We start from the raw sequence: 19,116 nt of genomic DNA, 5'->3' as shown, positions 1-19,116 counted from the left end.
GGGTGCCCCCGGCCTCTCGGCCTGGGGCTCGGTCACTCAGGCACAGCTGGCTGCCGGCGGAGCTCACGGGCGCGTCACTGCAACTCCCCCTGGCTTCTGCTCCGCGGCTGCTGAGTGAGCCCTCATCTGGGACTCTCCTCAGCTCTTACTGGGACAGTGGCGCGGCTGCCCCTCTGTTGGTCTTCCTTGGTCTCTTGTGTTCTGGGGGCCTCTGGATGTCTGGAGTTTCGATCTCCTCCATACCTGCTTCATGCCCTGGAGGACGGGGCTGTGGCTCCCCACACTCCCTAGCAGATCGTTACATGGAGAAACCTTTGGAATGCAAGCATGCTGATCCACACAGGTATGCACACAGGTGTACACACGGGTATTCACAGACGCAGACTACAGCTTTCTTGGCTGCTGCCTCAAAGCACATTGTGCGCTGTCTATCTTGCGTGCTGCACAATATCGTTTATTATTTAGTATCTACTGATATCTACTGCTAGCTAGTTTATTGTGATGGTGCCGTTTTTTTTATTATGTTGCTCTTTGTTTGCTTTCTCTGTTTTTTTTCTCCATACAGGTGACCCAGGTGTTTTGTTTGTTTGTTTGTTTGTTTTTCTTTCTTTCTTCCCCCCTTTCTCACCATCTCTTCTCCCCTCTGGTTTTCTTTCTTTCTCTCCCTCTCTTTCTTTCATTCTTTCTCCCTGTCCTATCCCCCAGTCATGTCTGTCCCGTTTGTAGCAACTGAAAATAAAATAAATTCATAATTATAATAAAGGTCAATCAAATGGACCAATATGGCAAGGCCATGATGATCCACTTGGTAAAATAAATCCGCTTGGCATCTTTCTTGGCCTTAAGACAACAATTCTGATGGCTAAAGATCCAAACGGGACAAAAAAACAAAAAACAAAAAAAACAAAAAAACAAAAAAAAAACCAAAACAATTACTGCATTGTTTCTATTTACAGTTTGAACCAAAAAGCAACACATCACATTTTAAATCGGGACAAACAGAACTGATGCATTCTACTTTTTAACTTGCATTTTACACAGAAATGTGCAGTAGTTTATCCACAGTACCTGTCATCATCAGATTTTACCACGGGTTGATATGAAGGTCAATAGAGTTATCCACAGTACAGGACGTACATATTAAGTCCCAGTAACATTCCTGCTCTGAAAAAGCATAAAAACCAGTATACATGTTACCTGGTTCTTTTTTTGTTCCACCAAAGAACACTCAACGCCCATCTTACCCTGTACGTCCTCCAGTTAGCTTGATGATAATAATTTTGCACATGCATGCCCGTGCTCGCCCTTATACTCTGTGAAAAGCACATAAAGGCCTCCATAATGACCAATACTGTCTGCTCTGTTTCCCATGAAGGCAGCAGGCTGCGACTGATGTTGTGAAGCCGCCTCCCTCGGCTCTACCTGCTGGGAGGGCAAAATCAAAGCACAGGCTTCTGAGGGAGGGTGGATAGGAAAGTTCACACCTCTGACTAGAAGTCAATATCAAAATGTAGACTGGGACTGAGGATGGACATCAAAGTGTTCAGTCTAGTGTTATGATTATGTCCATTATCACAAGGAGCAGCCCCAGGAGAAGAAATAAGAGTCATGGGGTGATCCTGAATGATTATGCCCTTTGGGACTGGATCAAAGATTTCTACTGTAGAAGATTGTTTTTAGCATCCCCACTGATGTCTGCATTACACAGGTCGTATAATCAGAAGTGTGCAGACAAAATCCCAGATGAGTCTGAAGCTCTTGGACAGGATGATGACAGGTAATACCCGAGTCTGAGCTAAAAAACCTTCTGTTGCCCTCAAAGTCACCTTTATAGATTTGTAATGCTTCTAATTCACTCTGTCTTCTAAACCAGGCTGAGAAGCAGGACTTTCTGCTTTTTAACTAAAACAGTTATTGCAACAGCTATCTGACAAAGTGTAAAATGAAGGATTCAAATATGTCTCTGGATTTCATTGTCCTTAAACACATTCTGAGAAGATGTCTAGGGTCGTTATTTAGCACAAGTGTAAAGTTTTGTTTTGGTCCCTTCATCAGCTAAGAGAAGGAGATGGACTTTAATAAGACTTGTCTTATTAAAGCATTATCTGCATTCAAACACTGAAAGCTACCAGCTCCATTCAGCTGACATGCCGTAATCTTCTAGTAGCAGATTATAAAATAGTGCAAGTTTACATGACTTGAGCAATTTCTGTTGCTCCAAAATTCTCTTAAGATATACATTTTAATCAAATTGTAATCAAATGTGAATCCAAGCATGAGCACAATAGTTGGTAATGTTATCTGGAGCTTTCATGTAACAAACAAACATCACGTCCACCATCAGTACATACAAATCTAAATAAGGGAGTGTACTGGGACTGGGTAATTCATTGTAAATATTTTGACTTACAAAATTAATTTATTACCAGTTAGGAAAAGTCCCATTGATTAAATCTGTATCCCTGCAGCTTAACCTCTGGGTGATGTGTGCACATCTTTATTGTAATGTAATGTTTTATCTGAGGAGCTATGGCAGATTATCTAAGAATGACTCAGAGCTTAACATTATCTGCTGCTCTACCAAACATGTGGCACAGTTCACTGCCATGTTAGATTTGAATTAAGTGTAAATGAGGTACTTGATATTATATTTTGGTGCTACAGTAAATGTCTTCAACTTTAAACAGAGTATGCTGCCAAAGGGCAGGACACACACAAGAGCCCTGATCATGAGGGGCATTACGACGTCAGAGGGTCGGGTTCATTGGGATTTATGTGTGCCTTGTTTTCACATCGTTATCTACAGCAGTATTATGGAAATCCATGTAAAGTTTATATGAAAGTGAAAAGCTGGAGGGCTGGATTAGGTTCTTTGCTATTTACATAAAAAATAAAGCCTATTGGTGGATTTTGTTTTCTGCAGGAATATGCAAAGTGTTTCATCACAAGGTCTGTTTGTTTCAACAGGTCCTTTCATTGCTCCCCCCCATCTGAAAACTGCCCTGTGCATACAGCTCAGCTCCTGACCAGTGAGGGAGCATAAATCCCAGAGCAGTAAAAACATATGCTTAAATTAAAGCTTTGAAAAAACAAACAAACAATGAATGTGAATGTATTTATACCCCAGACTGAATAGAAAAGATGGATGTAGCCAGAATGACAACACTCATTAATTTGATTAGTGAGGTACTTATCAATCAGAAGATAGCCACACTCCAAATCACTCCATGTTTAGTGTTTAATTTATTATTATAAATGAGGAAAAATTACAAAATGAACATCATATCATATTAAATGAGACTTGAAACTAAGAACAGAGACCACAAACTCACAATTAAAATCTTGACTGAAGTCATAGATAAGTTAGCATTAGAGACGCTTCCCCATAGACTTCTATACAATCAGACTCTTTTTGCATCAAGAGGATTGGGATGAGGAGCTGCCCCTGCTGGTCACTGGAAGGACTGTAGGATTAAGGTATTAATTAGGAATAGGTTCCTAAAGATTAAGATTAAGGTACCTAAATCTTCTTAGAACCAGAAGTTACATCCATCTTTTAAAACCTATGATTTATACATGTTTCTATATCATGTGTAGAAGCATGTTTATATATCAATTCTCACGTTGTCTGACATCATTACTCTTGTCCTATCATCTTCCTTCTACCTTCTTTGACCCAATGAGCCTCCCGTTGTTTGGTTTAAGTGTCCATTATTGTCCCTTTCAGACTCATTCGTTCCCCCCATCTCGAACTCACAGATACCTCAGTCATAGCTCCATCTAAGCCTCAGACTCCGGGGAGGTGTCCTAAAGCCTATCAGTGCTGGGATTCAGTTCTCCCATGATGGATCATCGGAGTGTAATTGCCAAATATATATATCAAGTCTCAGTGTGTCTGTATCTGTTGTATTAAAGTTTTGATTTAGTAGTCGAGTTGTTTAGACATTTCCCATGTTGTATTTGCCAACCTCTCACTGCTGAGACATCATGCAGTTCCTCTTGTACACCATCCTGTATTTATCAGCACAGCAGGGGGAACGTGCTTTGGGTGGATAACCAGTTTCTTTCCTCTTGTCCTTTCCCAAAGGTGTTTTTTTCAGTTCTACTTTTGGCTTTTTATTCTTCGGAGGTTTGGCACCACCCTACACTGGTTCCTCTTTTCCTCCCTTTTAAAATGCACAAAGAAAATAAAGGGAGGAAGGTATAATAAGAGCCCAACCCTTCCTCAAAAATACAAACTGATGGAGCAGCCTGATGGAGCAGCCTGGCGACCTGGGCCTCATATCAAAGAGAATTGGGGGGTTGTTATCTGGAGGTGCAGTGGCAGACCTCTGCTGCTTCTGCCCCTCTCATTAATCCTTCTCCCTCCCTCCTTCCCTTCACTGCTTTTCCTCCTCCCTTCCTCAGCACTTGTCACCAAGCTGTCAGCTGCCTGCTCAACTGTAGACACACGGACCAGCCTGGGGATGGGATGCATGGCAGGGATGGAAAGAAAGATGGAAAGACAAAGAGAGAGAACTGACAGATCCAATATGAAAGAGAAAAAAAGAGTTGGAGGTGTAAGCCAAGCTTGTCAGCCCTAGCAAACAAGAGAAGAGATCAATTTCTATGAACTCTAATCCATCCTGTAAGTGTCTTCTTTTTCCTGCCAGTGTCTGAGTACAAAGAAAACCCAAAGCAGAAACACTGCTCTCTCAATCCTGTCAATTCACCTGCTAAAGAAACAGAAAGAGAGAAGGAATAGAGAGAGAAAGCAAGGAGAATATCAGCTGTGGCAGCAGCCTAGTTTCTTGCCAGAAAACATGGCGAGGTTCGATTCATCAGTGACATACGAGGTACAAGTGAAGCAGCAGTGGGAGTGAGCTGACTGCTGCCTCGGCCCATTATATGTGCGATTACAGGGGTTGAAGAAACAGATGGTAGTCAGGTAAGGAGCTGGTTTAGATTTCAGTAAGATTTAAACACCAACAAACTTCCCTTCGCAAACTATCCTGCAATTTGTGGTCAGCTGTTATGGTCTTGTGAGGAAGGTGAATAATTAGCACAGGAGGATGTTTCCAGCCCACCAGGACGGGTTTAATGATCTAAGACTAGCAGGACACATCTTCAGAATCAAAGAACTTCTAAGCATATAGTTAGAAATCTCCACCCACTTATTTTTGGTCCGTTTGTTTAATGCTTAAGAAATATCCAACTTTGTCATGCTTATTTGATTTTGATCCAGTTCCCTTTCTATCATAAACGGAGGTGTGTAATCCATGGTATCTTAAATAGTGAGTGTATCAAACATCCACGGTGCTGACTGATCACATCCTCTCTACAAACTGAAAATGCATCTGTATACTGAAGGACAATGAAAGCAGCAGAAGAGTCCAGAGACTTGCTAGCGGCTTAGTGAGCTTGCAGCAGTCACAGCAGATGGCCCCGCCCTCCCTGAGCCTGGTTCTGCCAGAGGTTTCTTCCTGTTAAAAGGGAGTTTTTCCTTCCCACTGTTGCCAAAGTGCTTGCTCATAGGGGGTCATATGATTGTTGGGTTTTTCTCTGCATGTGTTATTGTAGGGTCTACCTTACAATATAAAGTGCCTTGAGGTGACTGTTGTTCTGATTTGGTGCTGTGTAAATAAAATTGAATTGAATTGATTATGCAAGCATTTCTTGAACTAAATTCCAAACACGCTGAAAGCGATGAACCTGCTGATCCTGAGTCGTGTTTGTCCAGTCAGTTTGGTGTCCACATCACGTTTAGCTACCACTTTGGTTATATACCACAACACGGGTCAATAAAGAGATCACACTTCATTCTGCTGTGTAAACTTTGTGACATTGAAATTCAACCTCATGGACGAAGAATCCAAAGTCAGTAGTATTAATCATCTGGGCTTACTATATTTAGCACCAGCCCATGCTCTCACCTATTTCCACCTTAAGTTGGATTAGTGACTCAATTTTTCCACTCATCTCTTGGCAACCTGCACAGAGATGAGTTGTTCTGCTTGTGAAAACAATTATTTTTACCCCAGACTATATCCTTCCTGGTATTTCTGAGTTGCGATAATAAAAGTCTCCTTAAGATTTTTAAAATTTTGAACAAAGATATTTCAGTTGGCTAAAAGAGGCGCACCAGCTGAAAGAGCAGCTGTGCTGTCCCTAAAGAGCCACTGTAAAAACCAGCAGTGGCTGCTAGTTTGTTTTTATCCTGTAGTAAGTGGTGCTAAATTTGGTCTGTGAACTTCTGTTTGACAAAGTTTGTAGATGGGCATCAATCTTCTTCTCATACCACAGTTTGGGGTGGCTGAGGGTCACAGCAGGTCATCTGCTAATTGGGTGGTTGGTATTTTGATCCCTGGCTGCTTCAGTCTGCATGCTTCACCAAAACTCTGAACCCTGAGCTGCCCCTGATGCATTCACTGGAGTGTGTGAGTGTTAGACAGAAAGCACTTAGATGTTGGAAAAAAGCGCTTGTATGAATGTGACTAAGACAAGTTGAATGAAGCACTTTGAGTGCTTAACCAGAGAGGAAAGTTCTGCTTAAGAACCAGTCCATTTACAGCTTCTGTCCTTGCTGTTTATTTGTTTTACCCTTCTGACTCTACACCTGCACCAGCACCAGTGTCTCTTTACCCAGTTTTCACTCCCGTCATTCCCATCCCGTCATTCCCATCCCATCATTTACTGCATGATTGTACGTTGGTAGCTCACTGTGTAATGCTTGATGGTCATAAACAAACACAATGCAGTGAGTCATGTTTACTTGTGCTGACTGTTGAATTTCTGGAAACTGGACTGAAAGTTGTTCTAAAGACAGCTTGCATTTGACAGCATGCACACTGTTCTGTGTGGGATAACTTATTTCACCCATCCATCTATCCATCCACTGCGGCAGGGATAGCTCAGTAGGTAGTGGTGGCCCCATGATCGGAAGGTTGGTGGTTCGAATCCACTGAACGGCTACCCTGAGGTACCCCTGAGCAAAGTACCATCCCTACACACTGCTCCCCGGGTGCCCAATGGCTGCCCACTGCTTCACTGAGTGAATGGGTTAAATGCAGAGAGGACTTTCCCCATGGGGATCAATAAAGTATACTTTCTTTCATTTTCTTCCGCTTATCCGGGGCCGGGTCGCGGGGGCAGCAGCCAAAGCAGAGAAGCCCAGACCTCCGTCTCCTCAGCAAACTCCTCCAGCTTATCCGGGGGGACACCAAGGCGTTCCCAGGCCAGCCGAGAGGTGTAATCTCTCCAGCATGTCCTGGGTCTGCCCCGGGGCCTCCTCATGGTGGGACATACCTGGAGGCCTCCTTGTCAGATGCCCGAACCACCTCAACTGGCTCCTTTCGATGTGGAGGAGCAGCAGCTCTACTCTGAGCCCCTCCCGGATGGGCAAACTTCTCACCCTATCTCCAAGGGAGAGGCCGGCCACCCATCGGAGGAAGCCCATTTCTGCCGCTTTTATTCGCGATCTCGTTCTTTTGGTCACTACCCACAGCTCGTGACCATAGGTGAGGGTAGGGACGTAGATCGACTGGTCAACTGAAAGCTTCGCTTTTACTCTCAGCTCTCTCTTCAACACAACAGACCGGTACAGCATCCGCATCACTGTGGCCGCCGCACCAATCCGTCTGTCGATCTCCCGCTCCCTTCTCCCATCACTCGCAAACAAGACCCAGAGATACTTAAACTCCTTCACTTGGGGCAGGGTCTCGTCCCTGACCCGGAGTGGGCACTACACTCTTTTCCGCCTGAAGACCATGGCCTCAGATTTGGAGGTGCTGATTCTCATTTCCAGCTGCGTCACACTCGGCTGCGAACTATTCAAGGCGAGCTGGAGGCCATCACCTGATGAAGCCAACAGAACCACATCATCTGCGAAAAGCAGAGATGATATCCTGAGACCACCAAAGTGAAAGCCTTCTGCCACTTGGCTACGCCTTGAAATTCTGTCCATACAAATTATGAACAGAATCTGTGATAAAGGGCTGCCCTGGCTGACCCACCAGGAACAAGTTCGACTTATTGTCGGCTATGCAACGGTTGTATAAGGACTGAATGGCCCGTAGCAATGGGCCAGTCACCCCATACTCCTGGAGCACCCCCGACAGGACACCCCAAGGGACACGATCGAATGCCTTCTCCAAGTCCACAAAACACATGTAGACTGGTTGGGCCATGTCCCCTCAAGTATCCTCGAGAGGATAAAGAGCTGATCCAGTGTTCCACGACCAGGACGAAGACCGCATTGTTCCTCCTGAATCCGAGGTTTCGACTAGCAGACAAACTCTCCTTTCCAGCACCCCGGCATAGTCTTTCCCAGGGAGGCTGAGGAGTGTGATTCCCCTGTAGTTGGAACACACACCGGGTCCCCTTTCTTAAAGATGGGAACCACCACCCTGGTCTGCCAATCCAGGGGTACTGCCCCTGATCTCCACGCAATAGAGGTGTGTATTCCTTCCTTCCACCGCCTGACAATTTTCTCAGTCGAAGTCAGCAGCACTCCACCCGCACTATACACAGTGCAGGTAAAGCACCGCTTTCCCCTCCTGAATTGCCTGATGGTTTGCTAGAATCTCTTCGAGGCAGTCCGAAAGTCTTTTTCCATGGCCTGAGAAAGTGAGGAAACAAAAGCATTGAAGCATTGTGAACCTGTATAATCACAACAGAAGAATCCACAGATGGATTGTTTTCCATTCGGGGTGGGGACTGTGCTTTGGGGAAAGTATGAAAGGGTTCAGGGTGGAGTGAACTGTGTGTGTGTGTGTGTGTGTGTGTGTGTGTGTGTGTGTGTGTGTGTGTGTGTGAGATATCGTCAGGATGTTGCTGGAGACAGATTAGTGCAGCAACAGAGGGATTGTCAGATGATGACGCGGTACAACTCAAAGACATCCTCTGCTGCAGTACTGTCACTTTCCTCTTCTTGGGGCTTATTTTGGGAGTGCTTCTCTCTTTTTTCCTTGTGTGCTTCTCACATCATGCTTTGCATTCACACTTCCACTGTTCCACAACATGCTCACCTGCTGTTGGTCAAAATCTCGTGTAATTGGCTTAGTAATTACTTTTTCCTGCGTGGGATGCATGTTGTGCTTTCAAGATTGGCAAGCTCTGAACAAACAGATCTCCACCTGCTTTGAGTATTCTGGTTGGTGCTTACAGATGGGCAATCAGTGACTGAAGTGGCTCTTGCAAATATTCCACATTCAGTTTTATTTGGAAGGTGCTGGCAGCCGTAATGTCACCCTCAAAAACACAGGGGACTCGTGACTCCTTGGATTGCTGTGGTTGCCTGTAGTTTGTATAGAAGATGACAAGTTGTCTGCAAATTGCCAAATAACCACAGACAAGTAGTGAAATTTGAAAAATCTAAATCAGGAATGGAGAGCGTTCACCTTCAAAATAAAATGTGTGCCTTTCTGTTGAAACCACCACTTTTCAAAGGTGTTTTCTTTACAGATGGTTGGTCTCTGTTTCCCGTTTCACTGCTGCTTACCAAATCGTTAACAAGTGTTTGTACGTGTTGGCAACTCTCTCATAAATTACACGTGACCATACTAATCTGCTAGCAACCACAGCAATTACAATGAGGTTTTCAATACAGTGGCAAATACTTCTTTGTGACTGATTTCACCTAGTGACACCAAGCAACCTCCCTCATTCTTGACAAGCTGACAGCAGGTTGCCAGCTGGTCTCTTTGTGACGGTGGCCTTAATGTCCCCCAAAGCTGTTCTCTTCAATTCATGACAAATAAAAAAAAGCAATGTCTCGTGGTTGAGCTTGGATTTGCACAAACTATTTCCAAACTGAAATGTTGTGTTTGCTGTGATGTTTCAAAGATCAAACACTGCTACCCCAGATGACTTGGAGAAGGTTGCTCACATAATTAGTTGCTCATACATCACTCAGGTGTCTTAGTTAAATACCATTAAGCACAAAAACACAGAAAGTATCTCATTATCTATTTTTGTGATCTCTGGTTCATCTAAGTGTTTTTATTTTCCAAGGATAAAAATAGTGATGCTTACTGCTCAGTAATTGTGTGATTAATATTAAATTATATGTGATTATGAGATTTTAAACTATGATTAAAGGACAACAAAAAAAGTATAATTTATGTTGGCTTTGATAAATACAGTATTTTTCTGCAAATGATTGACTTCAATTTATCAATCTAATGCTAAATCACAACAACAGTTCTCTCAAGGTGTAAAGTAAAGACCCCACAGTAATACAAAGAAAACAAAGAAAACTCTCTAGCACAAGTACAAGTAAACTGCATTTCTGCTGTTTTCTTTTTAAAGTGAGTCACACCTCAGTAACATCATGATGGATCTGGATCTGTAGTGATCGGCTCTTTATGCCTTCAGTGCCTTTTAACACTGAACGCCTGAACTATGTGTAGATGTGGTCAATGAAAAGATGGACCACTGTTTTTCTTTCCTATACCCTTCATGTGTCAGGAGAAATCCAGAAAAAAAGAATGCATTGATATAGATTTTTTTTAAAGCTCCCATCAGAAGGCATTCCTTTGGGAAAAGCTGCACCTGTCACAGTTGGAGCAGTGAGCAGCAGAGTGAGCCCTTTCTAAATGAGAATTAAAGCATGACAAAAAGGAGACTGACTGAGAACAGCATGGCTTCAACTTGAATAAATCTTTGCCCTGTTTTTCAAGCATTCGAGCTTTTTCTTTTTGAATATTTGAGAGGGGTTACCGGCCTTTTCGCTCTCACACACTCATACAAACCACGCTGTTAGTGTTGAATATGCAACAATATTGCATGCAACAAGTTGATTTCCAATCCAAGGTCGTCAGCACAAATGAACAAGACAGGCTGACTGTTTGGTGCAGGAATGCAGAAGATTAAATGTTATTTACAGAAGCTTTAGGGTTGTGTAGCTGCAACTATTTTAATCTCAGTCTGTCTGTTAAAACCCCAAACATCATCCTCAGAAGTACGTAAATGCAGTCGCCTCAAGCTACAGTCTTCATATGCTATTGTCACTAAATGCTACAGGCTCGTATTTATTATGAAAAAAAGGGCTCACTTGAATAAAACTTGGTTGCTTAAGCCAAAGAACTTGTTAAGCTGCTGGTTTTACTTCTTTGTTAAGCATCCTAAGAAACACATGCTTTTGTGTTTCATGATCATGACACAGATAAAGCAGCAGCCAAAAAGCAAAAAGTCCACAAACCAGTGCGTAATGTCATGTGGCTACATCTATCGTCTGCATAGAGTGTATGATGTCAAAAGGATGGTCGACTTAATACAGCAATTCAATTTTATTTTATTTATATAGCACCAAATCACAACAACAGTCGTCTCAAGGCGCTTTATATGGTAAGGTAGATCCTACAAAACTAAATACAGAGAAAAACCCAACAATCATATGACCCCCTATGAGCAAGCACTTTGGCAACAGTGGGAAGGAAAAACTCCCTTTTAACAGGAAGAAACCTCCGGCAGAACCAGGCTCACGGAGGGGCGGGGCCATCTGCTGTGACATGCTGGGGTGAGAGAATAATCTTAGTAATGAATAATCTTAAAAGTAGAGATAGTGTCTGTCTCCTGAATCCAAACAGGAAACTGGTTCCAGAGAAGAGGGGCCTGAAAACTGAAGGCTCTGCCTGTATGGTAAAACCGTACAACAGGTAAAACGACACCATTTACAGCTGCAATCTACTGCAAAGCAACAAGCTTGAAACTTTCCTCAACCGCTTGATGCTCCCTCCCTCCGGGCTGTGTTTGGTTGAGACAATTCTTTACTTGTCAATTTATTGCGCTGGCAGTGTGTATATTTTTATATCTCATAACTCTAGGTTTCTTTGTTTGCTCTCACGACATCAAGAGCTCCTCAATAAAAGAAGGCAGAAGCAGCTGGATGCAGGCACACACACACACACACACACACACACACACACACACACACACACACACACAGATGCTGTAAATAACACCAGCATATGTCCCTGACAAATGTGTAATCTGCACACACACTGAGCACGAGGATCAATCTGTAGCCCGCCGCAGCCGTATGTTACACTGATGCGGATTAAGATATTGTATCTGCAGACAAAAGGAGTCAACCGCCTTTGTGCAGAAAACCCATCTTAAGATAAGAGAGATCTCATCTCCTCAGCCTAATTCACAGCCTCCTTCTGCTCTCCTGTATCTCTGCCGCAGATAATGGCAGATAAATAAACCATAGGATATCCATGCATGCTGTCTTTGCCACACTGCAACCCACCGTGGCAAGATGTTACAAACAAGACAAAGCAACTGTAGCTCAGCTAAACATATGCAAGCTGCAGGTTGTCCCTCTGCTCGCATTCCCACAGTGCATTATATCAGCCCAGCTGCCACATGTGACATTATATAGACATTATATGCATTACACCCTCTGCTTTTGTGAGGTGTCACTGTTTCTGGAGATCAGTGCAGATAAATAATGCATGCTGCTCAGACGCGGCATGACTGCTGAATGCGCACTGAAGGCAGTATAGCTCTTTTCTCCCAGCACTTACACAGCAAGCAACACTTAAAGCATCCATTAACATCACACCAACACTTACGCTGCCCCTTGCTTTTTGAGCTCATCTGGGAAATTACTTATCAGAAAAATCAGAGCACATTCTGGACTGGTTGTCTTGTTTGTCTCTCGGGACATCTGCTGAACCCCGAGTGATGCGCTCGATGAATGCCAGCACACTCACAACTTAGGCTGCGCTCCCAGCACCAAGTTCCTAGCATTCTCTGTTGCACCTGAATGTCTGCATTACGTTTCAGCATGCACAAAGGCTACAAGCCGTGCTTCAGAGGGGAAGAAGAAGTGAGCTATCTCACCTGTATGTATGCGGAAGGTCTCTTCTGTCCTGGCCGTGTACAACGCACAGAGCTGAAACTTCTGTCTCATCAGCGCTGCTGGATAAACCTCCCCCCCTCACTCTCTCTCTCTCTCTCTCTCTCTCTCTCTCGCAGTCTGCTCTCCCACCCTCCCGGCTTTCCCTTTTTGCTCTTTTTTCCCTGTAACTCACTGTGTTTTCTCCATCTGTCTTTTTCTCCCTACTTCAGTGCCTTCCATCAACCTGCTGCTGCTCATGTTGTCTTTGTACATATATATGTATATATTCTACGGCTATATTGCTATTGGAGGCTATAATTTGATAAAGAGCTTTTAGATGAGGTGCAATGCGTACCACTGCAGTGCTGGAGAGATGCACTCGGATATGATGCTCTGTTAACCTAGATCCTAGTCTGTGTGTGTGTGCGTGCGTGTGTATGTGTTCCCACCTGTGTTTTCTGGTGTGTGCGTGTTTGTGTGTATGTTCACAGATAATGGGAGGGGAGGAGTCTCCGTGCCATAACAACCGTTGGGCTTCGCTATTTGGCGACAGTGCTGCCAACTTCCTCCCTCCCGCTTCTTTGTTGGGAGTTATTTTCTCACCTCTGGGAGGATGGTGGGTAAGGCGCGGGGGTAGTGGGATGAAGAGACACACAGAGAATACGTGTAATGCTCTCAAATTGAAATTCATCCTACCCGTCTCCCTTTATAATCTCATTCAAATTCCACAGTCTGTTGCTCACTCATATTTAAATGAGCACTTGACTAAATCCCTCCTGTGCTTTCGCTTTTCTCGGTCAGCCTTTGGCAGGCTGCCGTGCTCTGTTGCTCTCCATCTTCCTGGACGCTTCTCGGCAAACTGGCCAATACGCGTATATAGAACTAAAAGAGTGGGCATTGAGGCCACGCAGATCTAATGTCAGGCAGTACACATGCAACCCACTTTGAAGGTAAATGAGTGTGAATGGACCAAAGCTCAGGATGACACTGACAGAGCGTTTCTGAAATTCTTGTAACTTTTCACACATAACCGCAGAAAAACTAGAAAGACTGTGGTGTTAGCAAACAACTGAATAAATAAGCTCCAGTTTGTTTGTGCTTTTCAAGAACTGGTGTCAGCTCACCATATTGTTGTCTTCATTGAGTCTTTGGGGTTTTTTGAGGTCTAGAACTGTTTGAAAATGATAAGGTTTCCGAAAGAGACTCAGGCACAGGCCAGGGTTTTCCTTTAAGCGAAGGACAGTGCGTTTATTTACAGTGAACACATACACCAAGTGGCTATATACAACGTGCAGGGGAAACGGGTCCGGGTCGCCAGGGTCCTTGGGAATCAGGGTTGGGAGAAGGGTGTTCCATACTTTCTGTACAAAAACGTTCCCCCTCAATCACTCCTCTCCGCATCGGGTTCCAAAAACGATCTACACACAAAACGTCGGGTTAGAAGGATAATTATAAGAAATTCTCAAAGTACAGGTTAGCAGAAACACAAGTCTAACTGACACTGATAGCTCAACGATCCAGCGAAGACTAGTGCAGACTCGCCATCTAAGTAGTGCAGTAATCAGCTGGGATCAGCGGCCGGTGTGGTGATGAGCAGGTGTGTGGGCCAGCAGCGGGAGCCCGCAGTGAGCATCGCCGTGGCGAGAGAGAGAGAGAGTGAGAGAGAGAGCGAGAGCGAGAGCGAGAGAGCAAACAAACCACAAACATATTGCCCAATAGCAGAAACGGCCCTAACCAATCTGGCGCCCTAGGCAAGATTTTAGGTGGCGCCCCCCTACATCAGCAGTGTAGTGTAATGTTGTAACAAATAATATTTCTATTAAATAAGCTTTACTTTGCATTTTAATTAACGTGGGATTATTTTTTGTATTTAGAAATAATAGTACCAACTTTTTTTTTTTTCCCAACATTTGTGGCACTGGCGTGGCGCCCCCTGATGGACAGCGCCCTTAGCATTTGCCTATACGGCCTATGCCACGGGCCGGCCCTGCCCAATAGAGGATTGACCAGCGGAGCACAGGGACCATGACAGAAAAGGCCTTCTTTTTCATCTTGTCTGACTGTTTGAAACATTAGAGAGGCTTGTGTTACTGAGACAGCCTCGAATGTCTCCAACCACGCTTCTAAAACCATAACCAATTAATACTGTAACTATGATGTCTATGGCTGCCCACTGCTTCCAAGCTCAGGATCCTTGATTGGACTCAGAGACCAGCTTGTGGTCTGACAGAAGCTAAAATTAGAAGAAGGGTAACAGCCTTTTGCCTTCAAGGCAGCCGATCTTGTGAGTAAGCTTAGAGCAGACCTTCCCAAAGTGTGGGGCCTGCCCCTTGGGGGGGGGGGGGGGGGCAGAGCCATTGCAGGGGGGCGTGGTATGAAAAAAGGCTTGGACACTGCTAGCACGGGGCACCTACACAAACGCAAAGCAGGAGATGACGCATCGCTGAATATGTTTCCAAACCAACTTCATTCTAAGCCAAAGACTAGAAAATATGGTGAAGCATATCTTCCCTTTGGCTTCACCTGCACAAGTGCCAAGGTAGCTCTCCCCTGCATAATTGGTTTTCCCTTAGTCAGGAGCACGTGCTGGGCTGTTCAAATCACGGACAAACAGTATCCCAACATTCTTGATTTTTAGTTCACAAACACTTCTCATAATGACTAACTACTCCTGACATTTTGGAGATATTAGCTCTTTATACAGTAAAGTTACAGCGGGATACAAATAACATCAGGCTGATCCTGCCACGATTTGTTCCCTTGGTTCAAAACATGGACAAACAGTATCCCACAGTTGTTTATGTTTTTGAACCCATTTTGCACAGAGAGGCATTTTTGGAAAAATGTATTGATAGCAGTGTTGAATATTATTACACAGGAAAAAAATAACTACAGGTAAAATAATTACACCGTGAGCATCTGCCTTTCTAAATGGAGGGACAGTAACTGCGTGTGTGTATGTAAGTGTGTAAAACCTGCAGATAGTCAGATTAACAGTATTTTGTGTCTATCTGCCATTCTGCAATTCATCTCATGTAAACAATAACGTGGCGCACAGCTGACGTGAAAAAAGGCACTTACCTTTGACGTTGCGTGTTGAACTCTGTATTCCTCGTCCACACGGAAACGCAAAAAAGGAGTTTTAAAAAAATCTCAGTTTTCGGTGATTCGAAACGCCGTTTACGTGTGGACGAAACAGCTGCGTTTTCAAAATCACCCGTGTAGGTGTGGACGTAGCGTAACAGAGTTAGTAGTTTATTTTATTACTACCTGTAATTTATTGCAGATTACTTGTATTTGCTTAATTGTTTACTAAATGTTTGAGGTGTGAAATAAACCGCAATGGAGCAAAATAGGTGTGTGTGGTTGGAGGATGTGTTTGTGCGCGGGGGGCGAACAAAGGGGGGCCTAGCAAAAAAAGTTTGGGAACCACTGGCTTAGAGTGACATTGTGACAAGCTAGTTGCTTTAGTGTGAAGTAACGAAACAAGCCCATGGCCCCAATCACAATGGAGGACAATGTGATTCAATCCCGAAGACCCCAGTGGAGGCTGTGTGGGATCCAAAAGGTCATCTCTCTTTGTCCCTTATCTTTGCAAGGTAGGGGCTGTTAGTGCATTTTTCCAGAATGATCATTCACTTTCCATCTTTGACTCAAGATCCAATCATCCATGGGGGTCTTACTTTTGCGACCAACCTTGTTATGGAAATCTGAAATAAACTGAGGTGCATTTCTTTATGCATTTTATTTACCTTTGTAAAGTGGTCAAACAACAGTACAGACAGCATCGTAGCAGTCTGCATGTTTTTTGAAAGAAAAACAAAGTAGACGAAGTAAGACTATATGGAGCTTTTCTTTCAGTAAGATCAGCTTGACACAAAGAAATAGCAGCCTTATAAATTTCCATCACTATGGTGCAGTGTTGGGTAAGTTACTTTAAAAAAGTAATTAATTACTAATTACTAATTACTTAGTCAATATTGTTAAAATACTTATCTAATTACTGTGTCAGAAAAGTAGCTTATTACACTACGCTCACCGGAAGAAGCTAGAGATCTGGTGGATTGGCTAAGAGAGTTGCTGAAATCGGCTTTGAGCTACGTCAGTGGGCTTGTAATGATCCAAGTGTCCTGAGCCATTTGCCTCCAGAAGCTAGATCACAGAGTCTGGATCTGTGGCTAGATGAGGACAAATCCAACCCGCTAGAGACCACGCTCGGGCTCAGCTTGGACTGGAATACCGACTCCTTGGGGTATAAGCACATGCCCGTGTCCTATGAGATGCCAACCCTCAGAAACATCTATAGAGTCCTAGCCTCATAGTACGACCCTTTGGGCTATCTGTTACCCTTCACCACTCAGGCCAAGCTCCTTCTCAGGCAGCTATGGGATAAGAAGCATGGTTGGGACGACTCGAATCTCCCCTCCACCCTCCTGCAAGCTTTGTCTGACTGGGAGGCGGAACTTCAGTTTTTACCTCACCTTACCTTCCCACGTGCCTATGTTCCTGCCAGTGCTAACTCAAAGGGGGCCATCCGTGAGGTGCACATTTTGGCAGATGCTTCTGAGAAAGCTTATGGAGAGGTGTCTTATATGAGGACTGTAGAACAGGATGGGCAAGTTCCCTTCACCTTCATCCTAGCTCGATCCTGTGTAGCCCCCAAATAAGCTCTCTCTATTCCCCGCCTCGAGCTCTGCGAAGCTTTGCTGGCAGCGCAGCTGGCCAGTACCCTGAATAGGGAACTCACCTCAGCGATTGAAAGAACAGTCCTGTGGTCTGATTCGACCACTGTTCTCACTTGGTTGAGCTCACAGTCCTGCCGCAACAAGGTTTTTGTAGGAGCCAGGGTAGCTGAGATACAGGAGTTGACGGAACACTGTACCTGGCGCTACATAGACTCAGAGAGTAACCCAGCGGATGACCTGACAAGAGGGAAGGCTCTGGCCGAGCTCAAAGTGCCTAATTGGTGGTCTAATGGACCCCCCTTTCTGCTCAACAGTCCTGATACATGGCCAGAGAACCCAAGCTCCGACCCCAGTAATGACGAACTTGAGCTCTGGAAGACAGTCTTCTGTGGAACCTCTATCGCTTTCACACCTACCTGTCAGGATGGAATGGCATGCAAGACTTGGCAGAAGCCAACCTTTGTCTGTCTCCGAACGGGGACCACTCGTATTGCTCTTTTCTGCAATAGCGCCTTTGTTTCCTATCATGGCCGCCTCGGTGTTGAAAGTCGTGTTTACGACTCTTTGGAAACAAGGCGGCTTGACCCGGAACTGCAACCGGTAACCCATGGCAATGGTTCACAGCACGCACGGAGAGGGGGCGCAAGCATGCCACGGAGGGAAGTGAGCAGCCAGCCAGCTGACCTGCAGCACCGTCGGCGGGGCGTTGTCGCACCCCAGTGTGTCTGCAGGGGACTGCATCACCTGCCTGAACTGGCTCATTCTGCCTGCACGCTGAGCATTTGTGATTGTTTGAGAATAAACAACACTCTTTATTGATTGTAAAATTGTAAAATGTACATTTATACATTTTGTTGGAGGCACCTTTTCTGGGGCACAACAATGAAAAACAGCGGGAACACTCGATGTGGTCACCTGAACATTTAACACACCTGAACAGGCATGAGGCATTTTGTGTGCAGGGGTTTTGTGCTTGGGAGACAGTGTTAGGAAAGTGCAGCGCCTTCTGGGGCTGACAACCTGAACAGAACTTAAGCGGCACCTCTTGTGCGGCAACAGAGGGGTAAAAACAGCGTCTCCCTGCTGCTGGACCCCCTCTCCACTCGAAACCACAGCTAGGAGGGCTGAGGCTTCTTCCTCCTGGGCGTCGGGTCCCGAGGGTGGGCCTTTGCTCCAGGCCGACTGGCGTGGAGCTCGGGCCGGAGGATGTGCTCTCGCTGGCGGAACACCCACTTCAGCAGTGGGCGCCGGTCTCTTGCCAGTCGGCAGAGGAGCGGCGGGCCTGTGAGAGCTAGCTGTGGGCTTGGGCTGACGTCTGGGGATGATGTTGCGCAGAGCTTCCGTCTGCTTCTTCCTCAGATCGAATCTAGCCTGAATGGCTTCAAGTGAATGTCCGAATAACCCAGCTGCAGACACTGGTGCGTCTAGATATACCGCCCTGTCCCTATCCGGGACGTCAGAGAGGGTTAGCCACAGGTGCCTCTGCGCCACTACTGTCGAAGTCATCCCTCTGCCCAGGGAGAGCGCTGCACAGCGAGACGCACAGAGGATGTAATCTGTGGCGACTCTGACCTCGTTAAGGTAAGAGGTGCCAGCGGGCTGTCA

The 19,116-nt window shown here is 45.0% G+C and overlaps 1 protein-coding gene across 2 annotated transcripts in view; it reads right to left on the bottom strand.

The window, feature by feature from the left end:
• Positions 1–12,921, bottom strand: part of c1qtnf4 (C1q and TNF related 4) — a 54,168-nt gene extending 41,247 nt beyond the window's left edge. For both annotated transcript variants that reach the window (XM_086294499.1, XM_086294515.1), the window contains exon 1: positions 12,829–12,921. In XM_086294499.1, coding sequence (XP_086150625.1) covers positions 12,829–12,898 — 70 coding nt within the window. In that variant the 5' untranslated portion in view covers positions 12,899–12,921. The remainder of the gene's footprint in view (positions 1–12,828) is intronic.
• Positions 12,922–19,116: the final 6,195 nt, after the last annotated feature.

The sequence above is a fragment of the Aulonocara sp. 'chitande type north' Nkhata Bay genome, linkage group LG1, assembly GCF_057382095.1.
Source record: "Aulonocara sp. 'chitande type north' Nkhata Bay isolate Kocher_YH1m ecotype deep benthic linkage group LG1, A_spYH_male_GT1.1, whole genome shotgun sequence".
Taxonomy (NCBI): domain Eukaryota; kingdom Metazoa; phylum Chordata; class Actinopteri; order Cichliformes; family Cichlidae; genus Aulonocara; species Aulonocara sp. 'chitande type north' Nkhata Bay.
Note: the sequence above shows the minus strand (reverse complement) of the source record. Positions and strands in the feature narration are given on the sequence as shown.